This window comes from Quercus suber, unplaced genomic scaffold (genome assembly GCF_002906115.3).
Source record: "Quercus suber isolate HL8 unplaced genomic scaffold, Cork oak 2.0 scaffold_153, whole genome shotgun sequence".
NCBI lineage: Eukaryota > Viridiplantae > Streptophyta > Magnoliopsida > Fagales > Fagaceae > Quercus > Quercus suber.
This window is the reverse complement of record NW_027069614.1, coordinates 819,002-837,830: the sequence shown is the minus strand read 5'-3', so window position 1 is coordinate 837,830 and position 18,829 is coordinate 819,002. Positions and strand designations below refer to the sequence as shown.

General features: G+C 34.8%; 1 protein-coding gene and 1 long non-coding RNA gene across 4 annotated transcripts; both read right to left on the bottom strand.

Annotated features, from left to right (window-relative positions):
* Nucleotides 1-6,240: 6,240 nt before the first annotated feature.
* LOC111993662 (V-type proton ATPase subunit c4) lies at nt 6,241-9,085 on the bottom strand. Its single transcript, XM_024025484.2, is given in 3 exon segments — nt 6,241-6,554; nt 6,557-6,582; nt 8,584-9,085. Coding segments are annotated over 3 exon segments (504 nt in total). The 5' UTR covers nt 8,958-9,085; the 3' UTR covers nt 6,241-6,450.
* A 1,292-nt stretch (nt 9,086-10,377) lies between these two features.
* Nucleotides 10,378-17,694, bottom strand: LOC111993663 (uncharacterized). Of its 3 annotated transcripts, XR_002880993.2 has the most exons (6): nt 17,486-17,694; nt 17,274-17,398; nt 16,487-16,667; nt 14,810-14,997; nt 14,585-14,686; nt 10,378-10,674 (listed from the first exon to the last, which is right to left on the bottom strand). It is a non-coding gene; the product is annotated as an uncharacterized LOC111993663 (long non-coding RNA). The 3 variants fall into 3 exon arrangements; XR_002880992.2 differs by having other exon boundaries at nt 14,810-16,667; XR_010630404.1 differs by lacking the exon at nt 17,274-17,398 and having other exon boundaries at nt 14,810-16,667.
* Between the last annotated feature and the right edge of the window lie 1,135 nt (nt 17,695-18,829).

Below are 18,829 nucleotides of genomic sequence, written 5' to 3'. Positions count from 1 at the left end.
GTCCAAGAAAGTTTCTCAATTTTCCTTGCCTGATGAGATTCTCTATTTGCTACTTCAAGTCAAAACACTCGTCTGTGTCATGCCCATGATCTCTGTGGAAGTAACAATACTTGTTCCTATTGCGCTTGTTTAGATCTCCCTTCATTTTTTTCAGCCACTTCAAGGACGAGTCATCCTTGATTTGCATAAGCACTTGTTCAAGTGGAGTGTTTAAAGGTGTATAATGCTGACTCCTTACTGAAGACAAACTTGCCTTCCTGTTGTCTCAATCTTTCTTCTCTCTCATCTAGGCCTTCTTTGGACGAAGACCCTATTCAGGATGGTGTGGCAGATTTGCTTTCGTTCATTCAACTCTCTTCCTTTTCTTAGCAATGATTGCATCCTTTGCATTCATGAAACTTTAGGCTGAATGGACGAGTTTAGCCATGGCTTATGGCTCTTGATCATAGAGTTTGTGAATGAACAAATCGAAACTAACTCTATTGTGGAAGGATGAAAATAACAACTTGTCGTCCATATCATCTACCGTTAGGGCTTCTTTGTTAGAGTGAGTAATGAAGGACTGTAAGCTTTCATTTTTTTTCCTTGCTCTATGGTTAACAAGCTAGACGAGGAGCGCTTATGCCTTTGTCCTCCGATAAAGTTGTTGACAAACAACTTACTCAATTCTTCAAAAGAACCCATAGTGTTAAGAGGTACCTTGCTAAACCACACTCGTGCTGGCCCTTTAAGGGTGGTAAGGAAGGTCCTACACATAATCTCGTCTGGAACCCCTTGAAGGTGCATTGTAGTCTTGAAGGTAGCGATATGATCACACAGGTTGTGCGTTCCATCATATGAGTCCAAGGAAGGCATCTTGAACTTAGAAGGCAGGGGATGACTGTTGATGGAAGCCATGAAAGGGGAATCAATTCGATGAACTAAATCATCTACGGGATTCGCCCTTTTAATGTTCTCTCTCATTTGATCCATCTCCCTTTCCAAGTGTGGCACTCTTTGTGAAGTGATACCCCTTAACTGTTTCTCATGCTCAGCATTTTCTCATTCTCTAACTTATTGACTTTGGGCTTGTCCTTCCACATGACGTTGTCTCCTTAAAGTAATCTCTCTAGTCAACTCTTGGTTCTGATGGATTAATTCTGCCATAGCGGTTGCCATGGATTGCACTTGTTGTATGGAAGGCGGTTGCATGACAGGTGCTGACTGTCGATCACGATTAGGATTACTAGAAGTGTTCCCACTCTTTTGGTGGCTTGGACTAGTGGTCATTGATCTTGTCCAAACCATGCAGCCTTTTGTCAAAGAAAGATATATTGCAAAACCCAAGTTTAATCTTTTCCCATAGACGGCGCCAACTGATGATGCATAGAAAATCAGTAGGTTGAATGCTCTGAGCTTCAATGGACTAGGGGTAACTTGGAAAGCCTGAAAAGAAAAAAGACACAAGATCAAAGGCAACCAGGGTGAACTGGCCAAGAACCCTCCAATGCTTAAATTAGTTTTTTATCTAGAACTCAAAAATTCCAACTTTAGTAGTGAAAACTTAACCTTCTTCTGATGTGCATGAGTCCTTATATAGTGAGCTTTGGAATGGTTACTTGTTTAGTAACTTCCTCAATGCGTGGGGAAGTTAGAAGGTTCAGACTAACTTTCACAACTGCTATAGAAGTTAGAATGTTCAATCTTATCTTCTACAACTGCCATTGGGAGTTAAGTACTTGGTAGAAAGTTATAGTAGTGAACAAGGATTTTGCTCATGCTTCTAAATAGTAGAACGTGGTCCAAATTACAAGTTTTTGTGCATAATCTATTTCTGAAAATTTCCTAAGCGTTGGAGGGTCGTCCAGGCGCTTTCCTGATAGATGACCCTTATGTCCACGAACGACCTTCTTACATTGGGCTAACCTTTGGCTCTGGACGACTCTTATGGATGAATTGGAGATGGTATGATTTTTAGCTCATCATCACTATTAATAGTCATTTTTATATATTTTTTTAACTCTTTAAAAAATTTTATAAGGATATTATTAGGTATAAAATGTAAATTGTCCATGTTTTTTTCAAAAAAATTATTTTGAAGCACTTTTTTTTATACAATTCATTTATTATAGATTTTTGGGTTTTTGTACTTAATAACTCACTTTGATGAATATTTATAATGAGGTCTTACATTTGATTCTAAAACTAAAAAATAAAATTCTTTAAAAATAAATAATTTAGGACATATGTCACAAAATTGAAACTCTAATTTAAAATTTTAATTTATATTTCTCTCAGTTTTATTTATTATTATTATTATTATTATTATTATTATATAGATATATAGATAAGCCTAACTGTCGTTTCCCCTCCTCCGTCTTCTTTTTATTTTTTACCGAACTTAAACAATGCAATACGGTTAATGATAAATTGATGACATTATTTTAGCTGGACACTTTTTCTTTTTCTTTTTTCCTAAAAAACCATTTAAGAAGTCTTTCAATGTACAACTTCCTGTAACATAATCTAGATATATACCATATTAGCAATAAATAAGTGAATAAGCTTGGGTCATTGCAACAATACGATAACATGACCAGTTGTGCAAGAGTATCATGAAAATTAGACTTATTTGGTTGTGTTGTTTAAATAATAATTTTTATTGTTTAAATAACATAATATGTATTTTCACAACACTTTTTTTCTCATACATATTTTCATAATACTTAAACAATATTATTAATCATGCGCTGAGATTTTGGAAAAGAAAAAGAACATATTGTGATAACATCCACTTACACAAGTTCTGTTTAGGGTTTCCACTTAACCTAAAATCTCTCTTAACTCTTAAGCTTTTAATTGTGGATCAAACTTTAACTCAGTGTTTGCCACAACACAATAGAACAACCGACGCCCACTGATCAATATTAATATGATGTGACCTCTCAACAACTTGTCAGATATTTTCCTTCTAAAAAAACTTATCAGATATTTCGATTCAACTCAATTAAACAATCCTTTATTATATTAGACGGATTATTTTGGGTTTTTTTTTTTTTTTTTTGAATGTTTTAGTCATCATTAATATTTACATTAAGGTAACTTCTTTTTTTTCTTTTTTTGGCTGAATCATTCATATCAATAAACCTGCAATAATCTGAAATTATATATCTGGTGCTAAGGTAAAACTTTTATTTTTTTGTTAAAATCCCATTTCAAATTTTTTTTTCACTGTTGTCACTTTTGTTCTAGTGTTTAATACTCGAAAAAGAAAAAAGAAAGCAAGACAACTTTTCTCCTAAAACGCAAGCTCGGTTGCCTTTTCCACATCAGAAGTCCATCTAAAACGCAAGTTTGGTTGCTTTTTGATAATCTTTCCACCATTTTATTTTTATGGCATCTGCGTTTTGCTTTTTAATTAGCTTTCCACCATTTTACGGTATCTCTTGACCACACGTGAATGTTAAAAGAAAAGTGGTTTCCAGTTCTTTAGGCTATGTTTGGTTTGAGGGATAGGGAGAAAATGGAATAGAAATGACCCATTATTTTTTTGTTTGGTTAGTAAAGAATAGAGGAAAGAAATGAAATGCAGGGAGACTCTACATCCCACCAATTTTTTATTTTAACTTTCCATCTAAATCCATAAAATTACTCTTATATCCTTAAAAAGTTTTGAATCTTTAGGTAAAACTACATTTACATCTTTATTTGAGTTATTTCTCTATAAATTAAAAAGATAAAAGTGCAAATTACATTTCATTTCTTTCATTTCTCTTTTCTACATCCAAACACATATTTTATTTTTCATTTCTCTTCCCCTTTTTGTTTTCTGAGTTTTCTCTACTTTTCTCTTCATTTCCTTTCTTTTCCCTCCAACCAAATATAGCCTTAATCTAACTAAGGTTAAGTTGGTGATTGAACAAGCAATTTCCATAAATAAGTAAAAATTAATTAAAAATTTTTAAATGATAAACGTATTTAATAGAATATGGGTAAAACTTTAAGTATCTTACATTAAATTAAGTTTTGTCAAAAATGCAAAACTGACCCTCTAACTTTCAGCATTTTTCATTTCAGTCTTTTAATTTTCAGTTTTGTCATTTCAGTCCTCTAATTTTCAATTGTTGTCAATTCGGTATTTTGTTAACCATCTGTTAAGTATCTCCATTAAATGAGTAAAACAACGCCGTTTTGGCTTTTTTTTTTTTTCGTAATTAAAAGAAATTAAAAAACTGATATTAAAAAAAAAAAAAAAAAAAAAAAAAAAAAAAAAAAAGGAAGTTGAGAAAAGGAAAACTGTGTCTGTCTGGGCAGAACAGAGCAAAGAGAACATGAAGAAAGGAAAGAACCACGTGCTTGATCGATTTCTGGATGCAAGAGACTGTGAAGGAGTTAACAGCGTGCGTGTACTTCATTTGCGCTATATAGTCGCCGGAGCTCTGTACCTCAGAATCTCACGCGCCACCGTGTGCGTGTACATTTGCGCTATCTGGTCGCCGGTTATCAAAGAATCTGACTCCGGCAACCATATCGACTCGACTTCTTCACGCACTTTCGCCAAAACCTCCGGATGTGAGTCGAGGAGAGTCACTGCCCAGAGGAGCGATGAAGTGGAAGCGTCCTGCGCAGCGAAGAGGTAGCTTCCGATTTCAACGTTGCTGGTGTTTGTCGCCGCCGCCGCCGTGGTTTCGCCGGATTCAGATAAAGCTGTTAACTTCTTCACAGTCTCTTGCATCCAGAAATCGATCAAGCACGTGGGTTGTTTTCCTTTCTTCATGTTCTCTTTGCTCTGTTCTACGCAGACAGATTCTTCAACTTCGTTTGTTTTGTTTTGTTTTTTTTTTTTTTTTTTTTTTAACAGTTTTTTTAATTTCTTTCAATTACAAAATTAAAAAAAAAAAAAAAAAAACCAAAACGGCGTCGTTTTGCTCATTTGACGGAGACACTTAAAAGATGGTTAACAAAATATCGAATTGACAACAATTAAAAATTAGAGGACTGAAATGATAAAACTGAAAGTTAGAGGACTGAAATGAAAAATGTTGAAAGTTAGAGGGTCAGTTTTGCATTTTTGTCTTAAGTTTTTTAATTAAATTCAAACATGTATTTTCATTGAATTTAATTGTACTTATACTTTTTAAGTTTTTTTTTTTTTTTGTTAAAGGTCACTGTCGTTCTCTAATTTTGATTTTCTATATCTTCAAACAGAATTAAAAGAAGCAAACAAAGTAAATCAAAGCAAGCAAACAGAATTAAGTAATCAATCTCTTCCATAGGATGGAAGAGATTGATTACTTAACTCAAAATCAAAGCAAATTTGTGGACCCGTGACTCAACACCTCTCCAATTTACCAAAACACATTACTTTCCCTCATTCATTGACCCAATCCCTCTCAAACCTTCTCACTCCCACGGTGGCCTAAGCACCCACCACCTCCAAAATTAGAAAACCCATGCCTCAGCAACTATTATCAAAGCCCTTTAGTAAACCAAATAAATATAAAAGAAATCACCATAAAAAAAATTAAAATTAAAAAAATTAAAGAAGAAGAAGAAGAAAGACCCCTTCCAATATTTTGCATGAGCATGATCCTCTAGGGGGTGATAATTGCAATGGCACCCACGGTCATGCCCTCCGCCCTTGCCCTGTCGTCTAGGTCTCTATGACATTTCTTTAAAAACCTTCATTCATCTGAACAAGAACGATGGAACTCATGCTTATTCATCGCCATCGCCAATGGCGGCTTTTCACTTGTGCCATGCTGCCATCATTTTATGGTGGCACACCTCAAGAAAGTTAGATAAGATAGAGCCATAGAGGTGTGAGAGGGTTAGAGACTGATAAAGATGGAAAAGGGTGTGGGAGGGAGAAATGAGAAACGACAATATTATAGACAAAAAATTTATCAATTTTATTATATACCAATTACAACATGTCTATCAACAATTGTATAAAATGTTGTGAAAATTTGTTGCCTTTAGACTTATTAAATGACAAAAAGAATAATGGAGAGTATTTAAGTAGAATAGAGAGTGAGAAAGACTAAATAATTGTTGGAGGGCATAATGCCAAAACAAATTAAGTGCCAGTGAATATACCTCTAGCTTTCCTTGCATTTTAAAGCATCCAGAAGACAAAAAGCTTCTCTTGCCAAAATTAACTGTGTAAAACGGCCCTCTTTCCTTTTTTTTTCTTTTTCTTTTTTTCCCGAAGTATCAATCCGCTAATTATCACAACTAACATCAGAAACGCAAAACCTCTTGACAAAGCACAAGGATAAACATTTCTTATAACTAATAAATGCTTATTTGAAAAGTTGTCATGGCAACTGCCTTCATAGAGTACAATTTGGACAAGTATGATCCAGTTAAACATTATCGTAAGCTTAACAATGACATTGTTGTTAAGGCATCCAACTGCCAATCTGCAAATAATACAGAAGCAAAAAAATTTCTGAAACATGGCCTCCTTTAATCTGCACGAGATTGGCCTGCTCGGGATGAAAGGATGATCCCCACAATGAGACCATAGAGAGCAAGTGCTTCAGCAAAGATAAGGATTAGAATCATACCACGAACAGCTTTGGCTGCTGTGCATTAGCCCTGAATATAATCCCCAAAACCAAATTTAGTGCAAAAATCATCACATGTGACATGCCATTTGACTCTATACTTCGTAATAATAATATAATACCAACAAATTACATATTACACAATCTTATCAGAATATAATGATTCAAATAAAAAACAAAAACTAAACATGCAACTCAAACACAAAAACACTTCGTCCATTAAAAAGGCAACCAAATAGCTAAAAACCTAAGTCTAATAGGGAAAAAGGAATCATAAGTCCCACAAGATCTTTATGACAGTCAACCTTATGCCACCCAAAGTGTTGACTTTGACAAATCCATATCCAGGAAATGCAAAGAAATGTGCATGCCCAAGCTGAGACCCCTCAACCAACTTCAGTTAAACAGTATCTGAAATTGCAATTCAACCTTCAGCTTGATGCGCAGCCACTAAAGTCCCACAAGACTATTATGTTAGTGAACCCTCTGATAAGAAAAGCATTGTGTCCAACAAGTCTATTTCTCTTTGTATGAAAAGAGACTTCTAGGCAAGCCATTAGAATATGTGAGAACTCCAAACTGAAACTTCTCGACCTACTTCAGTTCATCATGTCTAAATTTGCAATTCATGCAAGAGAGAGAAACGAAGGGGGGGGGGGGGGGGCGGCAATCCAATTTTCAAAAAGCTCAGTTCTAGTTATACCACCAAAAAGGGAAAAACCACTAAAAGATTGTTGACACTTGACATTATACTACAGTTCCCGATTATTGCACCACCAGCACTCAGATGAGTTATGGCAAACAATTTTTCCTAAAATGAGGTAGAGCATATCTCACATTTTAGAAGTGAAGAGTAATAATAATTAATGTAACTCTCCTTTTTGAAAATTAAAAAAAAAAAAAAAAAATTATGACTATTATAAATTTATTACTCCAATCCAACTCTTAGCACTACTTTATAAGAATAAAACTTAAAAATATGCTGCCAAGAAGGGCAAGAAAGCATATAAGTCTGTAATTTAATCCAAAGACAGTGACAGTCAAACCCTGGTCATCAGAGCATGCATACCCCTTCCCATACACACAATTCCAAAGCTTAGCACACATTTAAAAGTCAAGTGTGAAAGTAAAACTTGTCCTTTCAGCAAGAGCAAAAGAAGGCAAGTTACCAAGCTCCTCTCATTTTCCCATAAAAAGAAATGTGAGCCCCCGATTTTGGTAACTCAGAGCTTACTCCCAATACCTGAAGAGTAAGAGATGTCTTGCTTATGGTAAATCAAAGCTTACACTCAATGCCTGAAGGGAAATAGATCCCCTGATAAGCAAGGCATCTCTTACCTTCCATGTTGTCAATAGACATCACCATAAAACTTTTCAAACCAAGACTCCATTTGTTTCATTATGAAACGTTTTCTGTCGAAAAATATTTTCATCCCATGCAAGCTTGCGCCAACAAGAAACCATTCCATTGATTTGCTCCACCATAGGTGTAAATCAAATCTAGTGGACTAGATAACGGAGGAGGGGTTGTACACAGGTAGCAATAAGATAAGAACAATCCTTATGAATCCTAGCAATAAGATATAATGAAATATAGCTTAAAATTTAGTCCTAGCAATAATGAAATAAATAAATAAAAAGGGTAAACTTCTAATTGTGCATATACACTCAATTCTCATGAATCAAACTTTAAAGAGCCCTGCTACTGCCAAAAAAATCACACCTTCTCAATTCTCACACATTCATTTCAATGGCCCCCAACAGTTAAAAAAAAAAAAAAACAATAGCAATCCTACAGACACACCCAAATTCACACCTCACAAACACTCAACTTATTATGCACGAATCACAGCTTAACACATTTAGTTGTGCTATATATATATATACACTGATTCATCCATATATAAAATAAAAAAATAAAACCCATGTATGTTGTGACTTTTCCAGTAGACTTACTTTCTCAACTATAAATCATAATGTTTTTGTTTGTTTTGCACTAAAATAAAAGCAGTAGTAGTAGAAGAAGTAGTACCTGACACCGGCATCACCGACAATCCCAATGGCCATACCAGCAGAGAGACCAGCGAGTCCACAGGAGAGACCAGAAGACAAGTGAGCATAGCCATCAAAGAGATAGTAAGACTTAGCCTTGGGGTTAATCCCAGTACTAATAATGACAGCTATGATAAGGCCATAGATACCCAACACTCCAGCCATAACAACCGGGACTATCGACTTCATCACCAGCTCCGGACGCATCACTCCCATCGACGCCACCCCAACTCCGCTCTTCGCCGTCCCGTACGCCGCCCCCATGCACGAGAACACCAGAGCCGCCGCCGCTCCCAGGAACCCGAAGAACGGTGCGGTTTCGTCGCCGCTGAATCCGGATGAAGAAGATGACATGTTTGGTTGCGGGATTTGGAATTGGAATTGGATGGAGATCTGTTCTTGCCTTTTGTTTACGAAACTGACTACTATGGATGAGATCTTTTCGATTCTTTTAGCAAAACATTATACCACGAATCTGACGCGGCACTTCGTGATAGGCTAAATGCTTTTTTTTTTTTTTTTTTGGGATTTTTTTGCGTTTTCTTTTCTGTTACTAACACTGTTCACTCCCTCTTTTCTTTCGGCAGATGTTTTATTTATTTATTTTATTCTCTATCTTTTTCTGATGACTATTTTGTTTTTTCTTCTGTTTTCAATATGAACACCTTTCAATTAACTATCTATCTAAATAATTAGTCTAACTAAAAATTAACTTTCCTAATTAAGGTTATTTTCAGTGGATTAGACTTAGAGCTTTCATATCCGGTTTTATGTGATTTCGCTATACTGCCTTTAAAAAATATTTTTTCTACTATAGTTAGTTATAAAAAAGAACTTATATCCTATTCTTTGATCATTTAAGTGTTTTATAAAAGAAAAAAAAAAGATTCTTATAAGTGTTATTTTGATTATTTAAGCAATTTTAAAAAAAAATTCATATTTTTACTCATATTATTATTATTATTTAAAGACACATTATAATTCAAAATATACGATAATTACTTTTTATTATTAATATTAACCTAAGACACCAATTAGTGTCTAGTATAGGAGGGTTTGAACTCTATATCTCTCATTGGTTAACAAAGATTTTACCAATTCAACTATCTAGAATCCACAAGCATGTTATAATATTAGTCAAGGTTCATTGTATTATCCTAAATTCCAAATCCAAATTCATTTTACTAAAAACCCTATTCTTATTAGTAGTGTAACAAATTTTAGCTATACATTAATGAGCAAAGCATGGTAACTTATAATCCTTGAAAGTAGCTGATGAAGGGAAATTTAAAGAAAATCAAAATCAAAATCCTGTACCAAGCTCACGTTTGTTGCTACAGAATCGGATTCACAAGTGAGTTGCTACTGAACCGGAATCACACTCTCAGCATCCCTGTAATTTTCTCTGTGCCGTACCCAAGCTTTTATGCAGTTTACTAACTTTCCAACAAGTTTAATGATGAGATGGCCATACTTTTGGTTTATTTATTTATTTATTTTTTATGACAATCTGTCTAATAATGCCCAGCCAATTTCAAAATGACTACTTTGACCTTCACAGTTGAGAGGAATGTTATTTAAACATTCATTAAATTATTTTCTCCCCTTCCAAACAAGTTATCAGGGGCAAAGTAGGTCAAAAGGGGATCATCTCCAATTCATTATGTTGCACAAGAAAGTGTATTTTGTAATTGCAATTGAAATTTCTCTTTAACACAAAAAGATTCAATCTAAATTAATTGCGTGCAGTACATGTAAAATGACTCAAGTATGATAGGCAAAAACTATTTTTGATTCTGTTGTAAAATTAAAAGATCATCATTCATGGTATTTATTCCAATAACTCCATCTTGTTCAAAGAAGAGTAGGGTTAGCAACAGTCAAGGTAAAGACTAAAGAGAATGATTTCCACGGGATAAGCTATCTCAGACCCGGTCTTCTCATGCATTGGATGATCAAGGGTCCGTTGGGCTTGGTCTTCTCTACCCGCTGCCAACTGAGGGATCAGGCAAAAATCACATTTGAGTTGGCCGCCGAGTCATGGACAGGTCATCAGATTGGGCAATTTTACCTGCAACAACAACAACAACAACAAAAAACCTGTTAAGTTTCCAAAACTTTCACAAGAACCAAACAAAAACAGATTGTAAAATGTTGTGTTATGATCCTAGTGTCACACATAGATTAAGTATATTCTTAACCATGTGTTTATAAGCTCTTGGGCACCCTCACCTTGCAAGCCGGTTTTCAAGAGTGAGTTCTACCCACGGGTTCCTAATATGTTGCAAAAAACCCCATCACAGAAACAGAGGACACATAAACAAAGCTCCTAGACATTCAAGAAACCCAACACAGAAATGATATTTAAAACACAAAGACAAGAAGCAAAGCACTAATAAATCAAAGTAATTGTCAACATAAACACCATAAGATTTCTTAGAGGTTCTTTTTGAAAAGGAAACAAGGTGAACATTTGAATTATAAAGCTAAGAGAGAAATTATACAAAAGAGCTACATCTTGGGAGATTGGAGAACGAGGTAAAATAGTGACTAAGAACCTGGACCTACTTCAATTAGAGACAATAATGGGCAACGATGGTTGAGGGGTGCCTATCAATCTCATTTTGTTCGTGATTGAGAAGAAAAAAACTAAGAAAATTTGAGATACATTACTCAATGATGTGGCATAGTCTATTGGACAATGGAGAGATAGCAGCGGCATTTTCATCTTTTATTTGAGCAGAGTATAATAGGCATAATTTTTTTTTTTCCAAAATTTTATTCATTCACGATCACTGAGGTAGTAAGTTATAACTGTAGCACAAAACATTTATATAAAAAAAAGCCACTAGTCAGAAAACAATTAAAGTCATAGGCTCCAATGCCCTCTTTTAAGTTTCAATACTTTATCAACTGAGCCATTTCCTTTCTTAGCAATTTATCAATTTTTACAAATTAAAATAAAAAAATAAAATAAAATAAAATAAAATAAAAATCAAATCTACTTCCAAAGACACGAAGCATAATCCATTTCAATTTTGAAACAAAATGAGAGTTGCATTAGTCTATGGAAAGAATTTGGTATACTTCTGCAAGCTGCAAAATATTCCACTATTACAGAGACTGAAGTCTTACTCAAAGTAATATGATAAGCCCTTGTTGGTTTAAGGATTTCAAACAGCAACTCAGCCTAGTTAAGCTCATTAAATTATTCGAACTACTTCAATCCAACCATCAATAATAAAGACAAAAATCATTTCAGGGTAAAAGACTAAAAGCTATTAAAAAGCATGCACAAGGAAAAAAAAAGGTTCAACTAGAGCATTATAACAAAGAAGTATAATTAAATAAATTGTTGTTGCCACTAGATTAGAGACCTCACTTATTCATACTTGAAGTGCAAAATCCATAGATGGATCAACCAGGAAGGTAACATCATCCTTTTTTCCTTGAACTCTTTTAATTAAGATATATCATCCTTCAATTCCAACTATAGCAGAGAGAGAACCATCAATAATAATAAGCTCCTACATGTCTAGGGAACAAACTAATAAGTAATAACCAGAACACATATATCATTCCCAACATTTTTACCAAATTATGAAACTCAAGAATGTCTAACTACCAACAACGGTTTAGACCAGAAAGCATTTAATATGGAATGGTGCTCAAAGGACCTTGAACCTATGACTATTGGCAAAGCCCAATCCTTTCGAACCTCCACCTTTTGAAAGTAAGGATGGCGCAAGGGTGGACCTGCTGGAGTTTGAATTTCCTTTCACTAAGTATGTGCATGTGAGAGATTCCTACCAATTAGCAAAAATTTAGAACTCTTGTAGACTAAATATTAGGTTAAAGCATTGAAATTTCACAATTACACCTAAGATTTCCACATCAATTTTTCCTTTCATTTTTCAGAACTTTATTTTAATTGCAGGCTTCTGCTCAAGAAATATAATTGAAGGCCATGGGAAATTCATCTTGAAGTTTAGTCTAATAACAATTCCTATAGCCAAGTGTGATGATGATTTTATATCCGTGTTCCTAGAATAGCATACATCAAAACTCGAAACAGCTAATTCTAATCGGCGTCCAAATAGTGTGAACTTAGAGTCATTTAACTCTATTCCAACATGAGTACCTTTAAAAGGAGCAGCAATATATCTTGTGGCCAAAAAAGGTGTAGACATGTGAAATGAGTATCTTTGGACCGTAGCATGCAATGGATTTACAAAATTGGTGCTACCTGCTAATAGACTGCTAGACCAAAATCAAATGATACTTCCATCACTGAGTAATGGATAAGAACATGAATTTAAGTCCAAGAATTGTGAGCAACTTATCTCACAATGACCGCACAACATAGGCTGAAATCATCCATCATGTTGACCTTCATCAATCTATAATAGCATATGCCATTTTGAGGGGGAAAAAATACTTGACATTATGTGTAACACATCCAGTGAGCCAAGAGAAGTAAATTATTATTTGCCAATATTTTACTTGTCCAATGACTTGTAACTTAACACTCATCGGACAACCACCATCAAAAGAAATCGAACTTAACAGCAAATCAAATGACTAATTTCTTTTCATTAATTTTATTTTTTTGGTACATTAATGTCCTTTAAAGCTGCCAAGAGCATTCTAGCTCAGTGGCATTGCTTGGTCTTCTTTATGAGTAGAACCAAGGTTCAAATTTTCCTCCCCCACTTGGTGTAAGAATTGAATAATATAAAAAAAAAATTAATGTCTTTCCAAATTGGGTTTGTAACCAATCCTAGGAGTAGAGCCTCTTAAATGAGAGAGAGTGAAGAAAGTGACGGGCACCCGAAGATGCAAATGAAACAATGCAACTAAAGGAGGAGATATACTTTGGCATCAAATGCAAAGGAATTGAATGGAAACTACGGAGAAGAAAACAGTTTAAAGGTTGTTTTCAGATGGAGGCATATTTCTTTCCAGTTCAATCAAGATGTTCCCATTTTATTCGATAGTGGATACAGATTGAAGTCGGAATGGTTGTTTACAAAGGTATGGGCCATTGAAGTCGAACCTGAACCTAAACCAAACCCATTGCTAATGGTTTATTCAACTACCAATCGGTCCAAACCTAATTCAAATTCATTTGTTGTATCCCATGGAATCCTTAATTCAGATGGCAAAGAGTTGTGAGAGACCCAAGGAGGCTGACATCATTCTGCATTCAAGTCTTGTATCCAAGGCTTCTAAAGGGATAAGCGTTTGATGACAAACTCAGATCATACACATCACTATGCAAGCCCTTCAAACCAGAGTCAAACCCATTACCAGTTGTTTCCATTCAAAGCCTCAGAACTCCTCCATTTTTGAAAACCCTATGACCCATCAATGAGGGTCAAGAAGTGGGAAAAGGAGGTAGTAAAGGTGGGGGCTCACTGTTATGAGGGACTGAGGAAGACCACCACCATGACTTGCTCTCGAAAAGGGCAATTAAGGAGTACCAGACTTGTGAGGACAACGTATGCACTCTACATGGAGCACAAATCCTTTTATGATAGCACTAACATTTATGGGAGGAGAAGAAGAGGTATTACTCCTATCCTTGATTTTACATAAAACTTCAACGTGATTTTGTTCAAATGGATTTGAGTCATTGAATTTGTTCTGCAATGGCCAATGAGAACTAGAAGATAACCACAGATGGTCAAAATTTTCATGCATAGAAATTGCATTAATGCAAATTTTTTCACAACCATTGATGGAAAGGTAAACCTCACAACCAAATCCACCTATACATGCCTTTGGTTTTAAAGCAATGCATATAAAAATTTTTAGAAATTTCGGACCAACCCAAAATGAAGTGAAATTTCCAACACTTTGATGGTTGAACTGGACTCATTTCTTAGTAGTCTAATTTCACAATTATTGTCCTCATCTTCAGATACAAATCCCTTAATTTTAGATTTGAAGTCATCAAAGAGTGAGGGAGAGAGAATAACCTGATGCGATAATAAGGTTGATGATTGTGGATCCATTGGTATGTCACTTCTTGCACATTCACATACTCCATCTGGTAAAAGCCCCAAAATTTCTCTCAATTTCTTGCAATTAAAATTCCAAAAAATGTAATTTAGTAAATCCAATAATGTATTTGCAAAAGAATAATTTTTTTTCTCAATAACTTTGAGAGAGAGAGAGAGAGAGAGAGAGAGAGAGAGAGATACCTGACTCAACCATCTTCTTGATGATTGTGGATCCAACGACAAGCAATTCATTGCATGCACTCTTCTTATAGATTGGGGAAGCCTTGGAACTTCTTGAAGCTACTTGCACTTGTTTATTTGAAGGGCCTCAAGTCAAGTAAACCTACTAATGATTTTGGGGATGGTAACGACATTGGTTCCATATAGATCTAAATATGTCAATGCAAGGAAGCAATCAGGCTTCATTAAAAAAATCTAACTCAATTAGATTTCCATAGTTGGTGAGATTTAGTGTTTACCAAACTACGAAACCCATACCCAGAGAAGTCATCAAATGAATTGCATGTCAGTCTCAATTTAGTAGTAGAAATATGTAACACCTCAAGCTGTAGCAATTTATTAATGCTATTTGGAAAATCCTAAGGCTTTGGAAATCATATAGGTTTAATCTCAGAGGCCCAATAAGATACCCGATTGATGAAGGTAACTCTGTAATACCACTCCTTTGTAATTCTAAAACCACTAAACATTTCATTTCTGGTCCAATATTGGGGAACTCAAACCTTGAGCAGCCCTTAAGATAAAAACATTTAAGAGATTTCAACCTGAGGTTGCATGGAAGAATTGAAATTTTCACAATCTTCGAGGCTTTGAATTTTATCAAGAAGTCCAATGGACTCTTGAACCTCAACTAAATTTTTACAAGAAGAAAGGTCCAATTCCGCTAAGTTTGGGGTGCACAAGTCAAGTACTTTCGTAATAAATTCACAGGACTCGAGATTGATACATTTCAAATTTTCGAATTGGAACTCCTGTAGAAGGAAAAGTGAAACCAAAGTGCCATTTTTCGAGTTAGTACTTCATGAGCATCTTTATAACACCATATCCTTAGCTATGATTTCCAAGCTCCTTTGATTCTTGCTGAAAAATTTTCCTACCCAATTGTTGAGTAGCAAGTCATGCATTGATAATTGACCACAACAGTTATGAGACACTTATCCATACGTCTTCTAATACCATAATCCAGATATAAATTGCAAGCATTTATAATATATTTACAACATAATCCTTGTAGAATCCCTTGAAGAAACATGCAATATCAAGAAAAATATATTTTCCCATCAAAACTTATTTTGAGCTCTTCTTGGATTTTTTCATGAGGAATATGTTTATACTTTTCTAATGCACTTTCCCATTCACATCTAATGGAAGACAACTGGCGTAATGTATAATATGGTTTGCAAGTTTTGAATACTTTTCCTTAAGTTCATTTGTCTATTTGGAAGACATGTAGTTTAAAGAGTTCACGAGCTTCACATTGATTCAATTCCTTATCCTCATAAATTGGATGATCTTTTCCAAGAGTGCTTGTTTGTCTCTTGTTGTTATAATGATTCTACTTCCTGAAGTAAGCCAATCACATTCTCCAAACAAATTTTCTATTTCTCGATTCATCAACATCATCAAGAATTAAAAGAACCCTTGTACGGAAAAGTCTTTCTATTATTCTATTGATTCCTTCAGGTACGCTGTTTACCTTGAAATATCTATCCCCAAAGATCTTAGAAAGAAGTATTTCTTGTAGTTGGATTAGGCCATCATTTGTTCTTGAATTTTCTTTTATATTTTCAAGAAAGCAACTTCCTTCAAAATGATCAGCAATTCTATTATAAACAGCTTTTGTGATTGTATTCTTACCTACTCCCCCCATGCCATGAATTCCTACCATGCGAGCATCATTTGACTTCATATCTATGGCCTCCACTCGAGAATCAATTCCCACTAGATATTTAGCAACAAATAACTTCGTGCAATTCAATTTAATACTTGATATCTCTTTAAAAATTCTTTGGATAAATTCAAATTCAGATTCAGTGCACTGCCAATCACAAAACAAGAAACATATTATAATTTGGACACTAGAAATATAAATATGAAGATGGCTCAAATTCAAGATGATCAGTTCTGTACACTACAACTGACTTTATTGTTAATTAAAGTCAAATATCTGAGAATTATCATTAACTTTAGCACATCCCCCCCCCCCTTTTTGCTAGGAAATCAGTTTTAGTATGGATACTTGAACTTTCTACAAATTACATAGGTGAAACTCTTAATTGGTAAGATTATCTGATCTTAAATTATTCTATTTCTACCATTAACCTTTTTACCAAACTACCTTACTATTAGAAGATATGATCAATAAATAATAATAATAACGCTTTCAAAATTTGGCATTTAGTGGTGAACAATTGAAATGTTAAAACTAATATATAAATAAATAGATCATGCTAACAAGTCCTCTTAGACAATGATTAACAATCTATTTTAGAAAAATTTTGACACACTTTGGTGTGAAACAAAAAAAAAATGTCAAAATATTAATTCTTTTTCATAAAAATATTCTATAGATTGTTAAGGGCATCCATTAGCATTTTTCTAAATAAATAAGCATACAATAAGAGTAGTCATTAGATATATATACCCATCCTTGCTTGTGAACATTCTCCATAGAGGTTACATAGAACCTCATATACATGGCCTGTAAAACCATAGCGAGTGTGTGCACCTCTGAAACTTAGGAAGAGGACATCATTGTTTCATCGGAATCTATGAGAAGAAGATTGAGATTTGAGAAAGATGATAAAATGGGAATTATAATAAGAGATGAGTTAGCGTGTGCGAAATTGATCTTACCTTTTTTCACTGAGTCCAAAGTCCTGTAACAAATGTCGAGCTTCGGTGAGGCCCAGACTGAATTGAAACTAGAAAGGCTATGAATTGCGACTTGCGAGGATCTCAACGAAAGAGAAGGAATCGAATTGGAAATTGGTTTGAGAAAGAGAGAGAAGGGAATTTGGTAAAGGTATGGAGAGGTGTGCGCTTCCTTATCCGTATATTTTTTACTTTGAGGTGCCCAGTACCTCGAAGTCAAAACGTGTGTGAATTCAGTCAGCGTAAACCCAAGTATTTCTGCCCTCCAATGAGATAGTGCCATATCAGCACTTCACCATAATATGAATATTAAGGACCGTACATGTGTTTAAAAAATTAAAAATTGTTATTTAAAAGTTTTTGTGAAAATACGAATGAGTGGAAAAAATGTATGAAAATACGTAAAATATTGTTTAAAAATTGAAAATTGTTGTATAGAAATACTCACTAAACGCTCTCTAAGCACCCGCACACAACAACATCTTATATAATATCAAATTCAAAACAAAATCAAAAATTTAAAACACAACCCTAATGAGTCTAATTTACTAACAAAAATTAAGACCCATCTCATTTCTAGTGCTCTTCTCTAAGAAGTAACCAAACCTAAAATCTATAGAAACACCAATATTAATAACAGAACAAAAACCTATCAGCTTGTTTCAAAAACTAGACAAAACCCAAATGAGAAAATACATAAGTTATGATGAGTATAAATTATAAAGGCAAGGCTAACCCGTCGGTTTAAAGCCTACAACTTATGCTGATGGGCTAAGTTATGAAGAGAGTCGAAGACCTAAAAGGCTAACGACCCTTCATGGCTGAAGGGCATGAAATAGGCTGACGGGCCTGAGGCTGACGATTCTAACAAAACCATGACTTGGTCACCACGCATAAGTATATAAGGGAATAACTTGTATCCCACACTGAATGTTAGTCTTTTACAAGGAAAGGGTTCCGCGATCTACGGATTCCTATATGGAAAAGACTTCTACTCCAAGGAAGAAAGGTCAATCCTCAACTACTATAAAAGCTCAAATACTCTCACAAATCGAGGTACGCATAATTAACCCCTTTCTAGCAGTCTAGAGTGGAAGTAAGTTCTAACTTGACCTTCGGAGGGTATTTGACTGGCACTACACCGATGCTCTCTGTTAGGTCTTCTCCTTTTTGTTGTGCAGGTGCTGTTTAGTGTGCGAGTACCGTGTGGCTCATTGGTGGTTTTTTCCGGCATCATCAAGTTAAAACAAAAATGATGAGGAAGATGGTCATGATTGGTGCTAGGTCCTTTGTTGGACATCCGATGGATGCAGCGTTTTTTTTTTT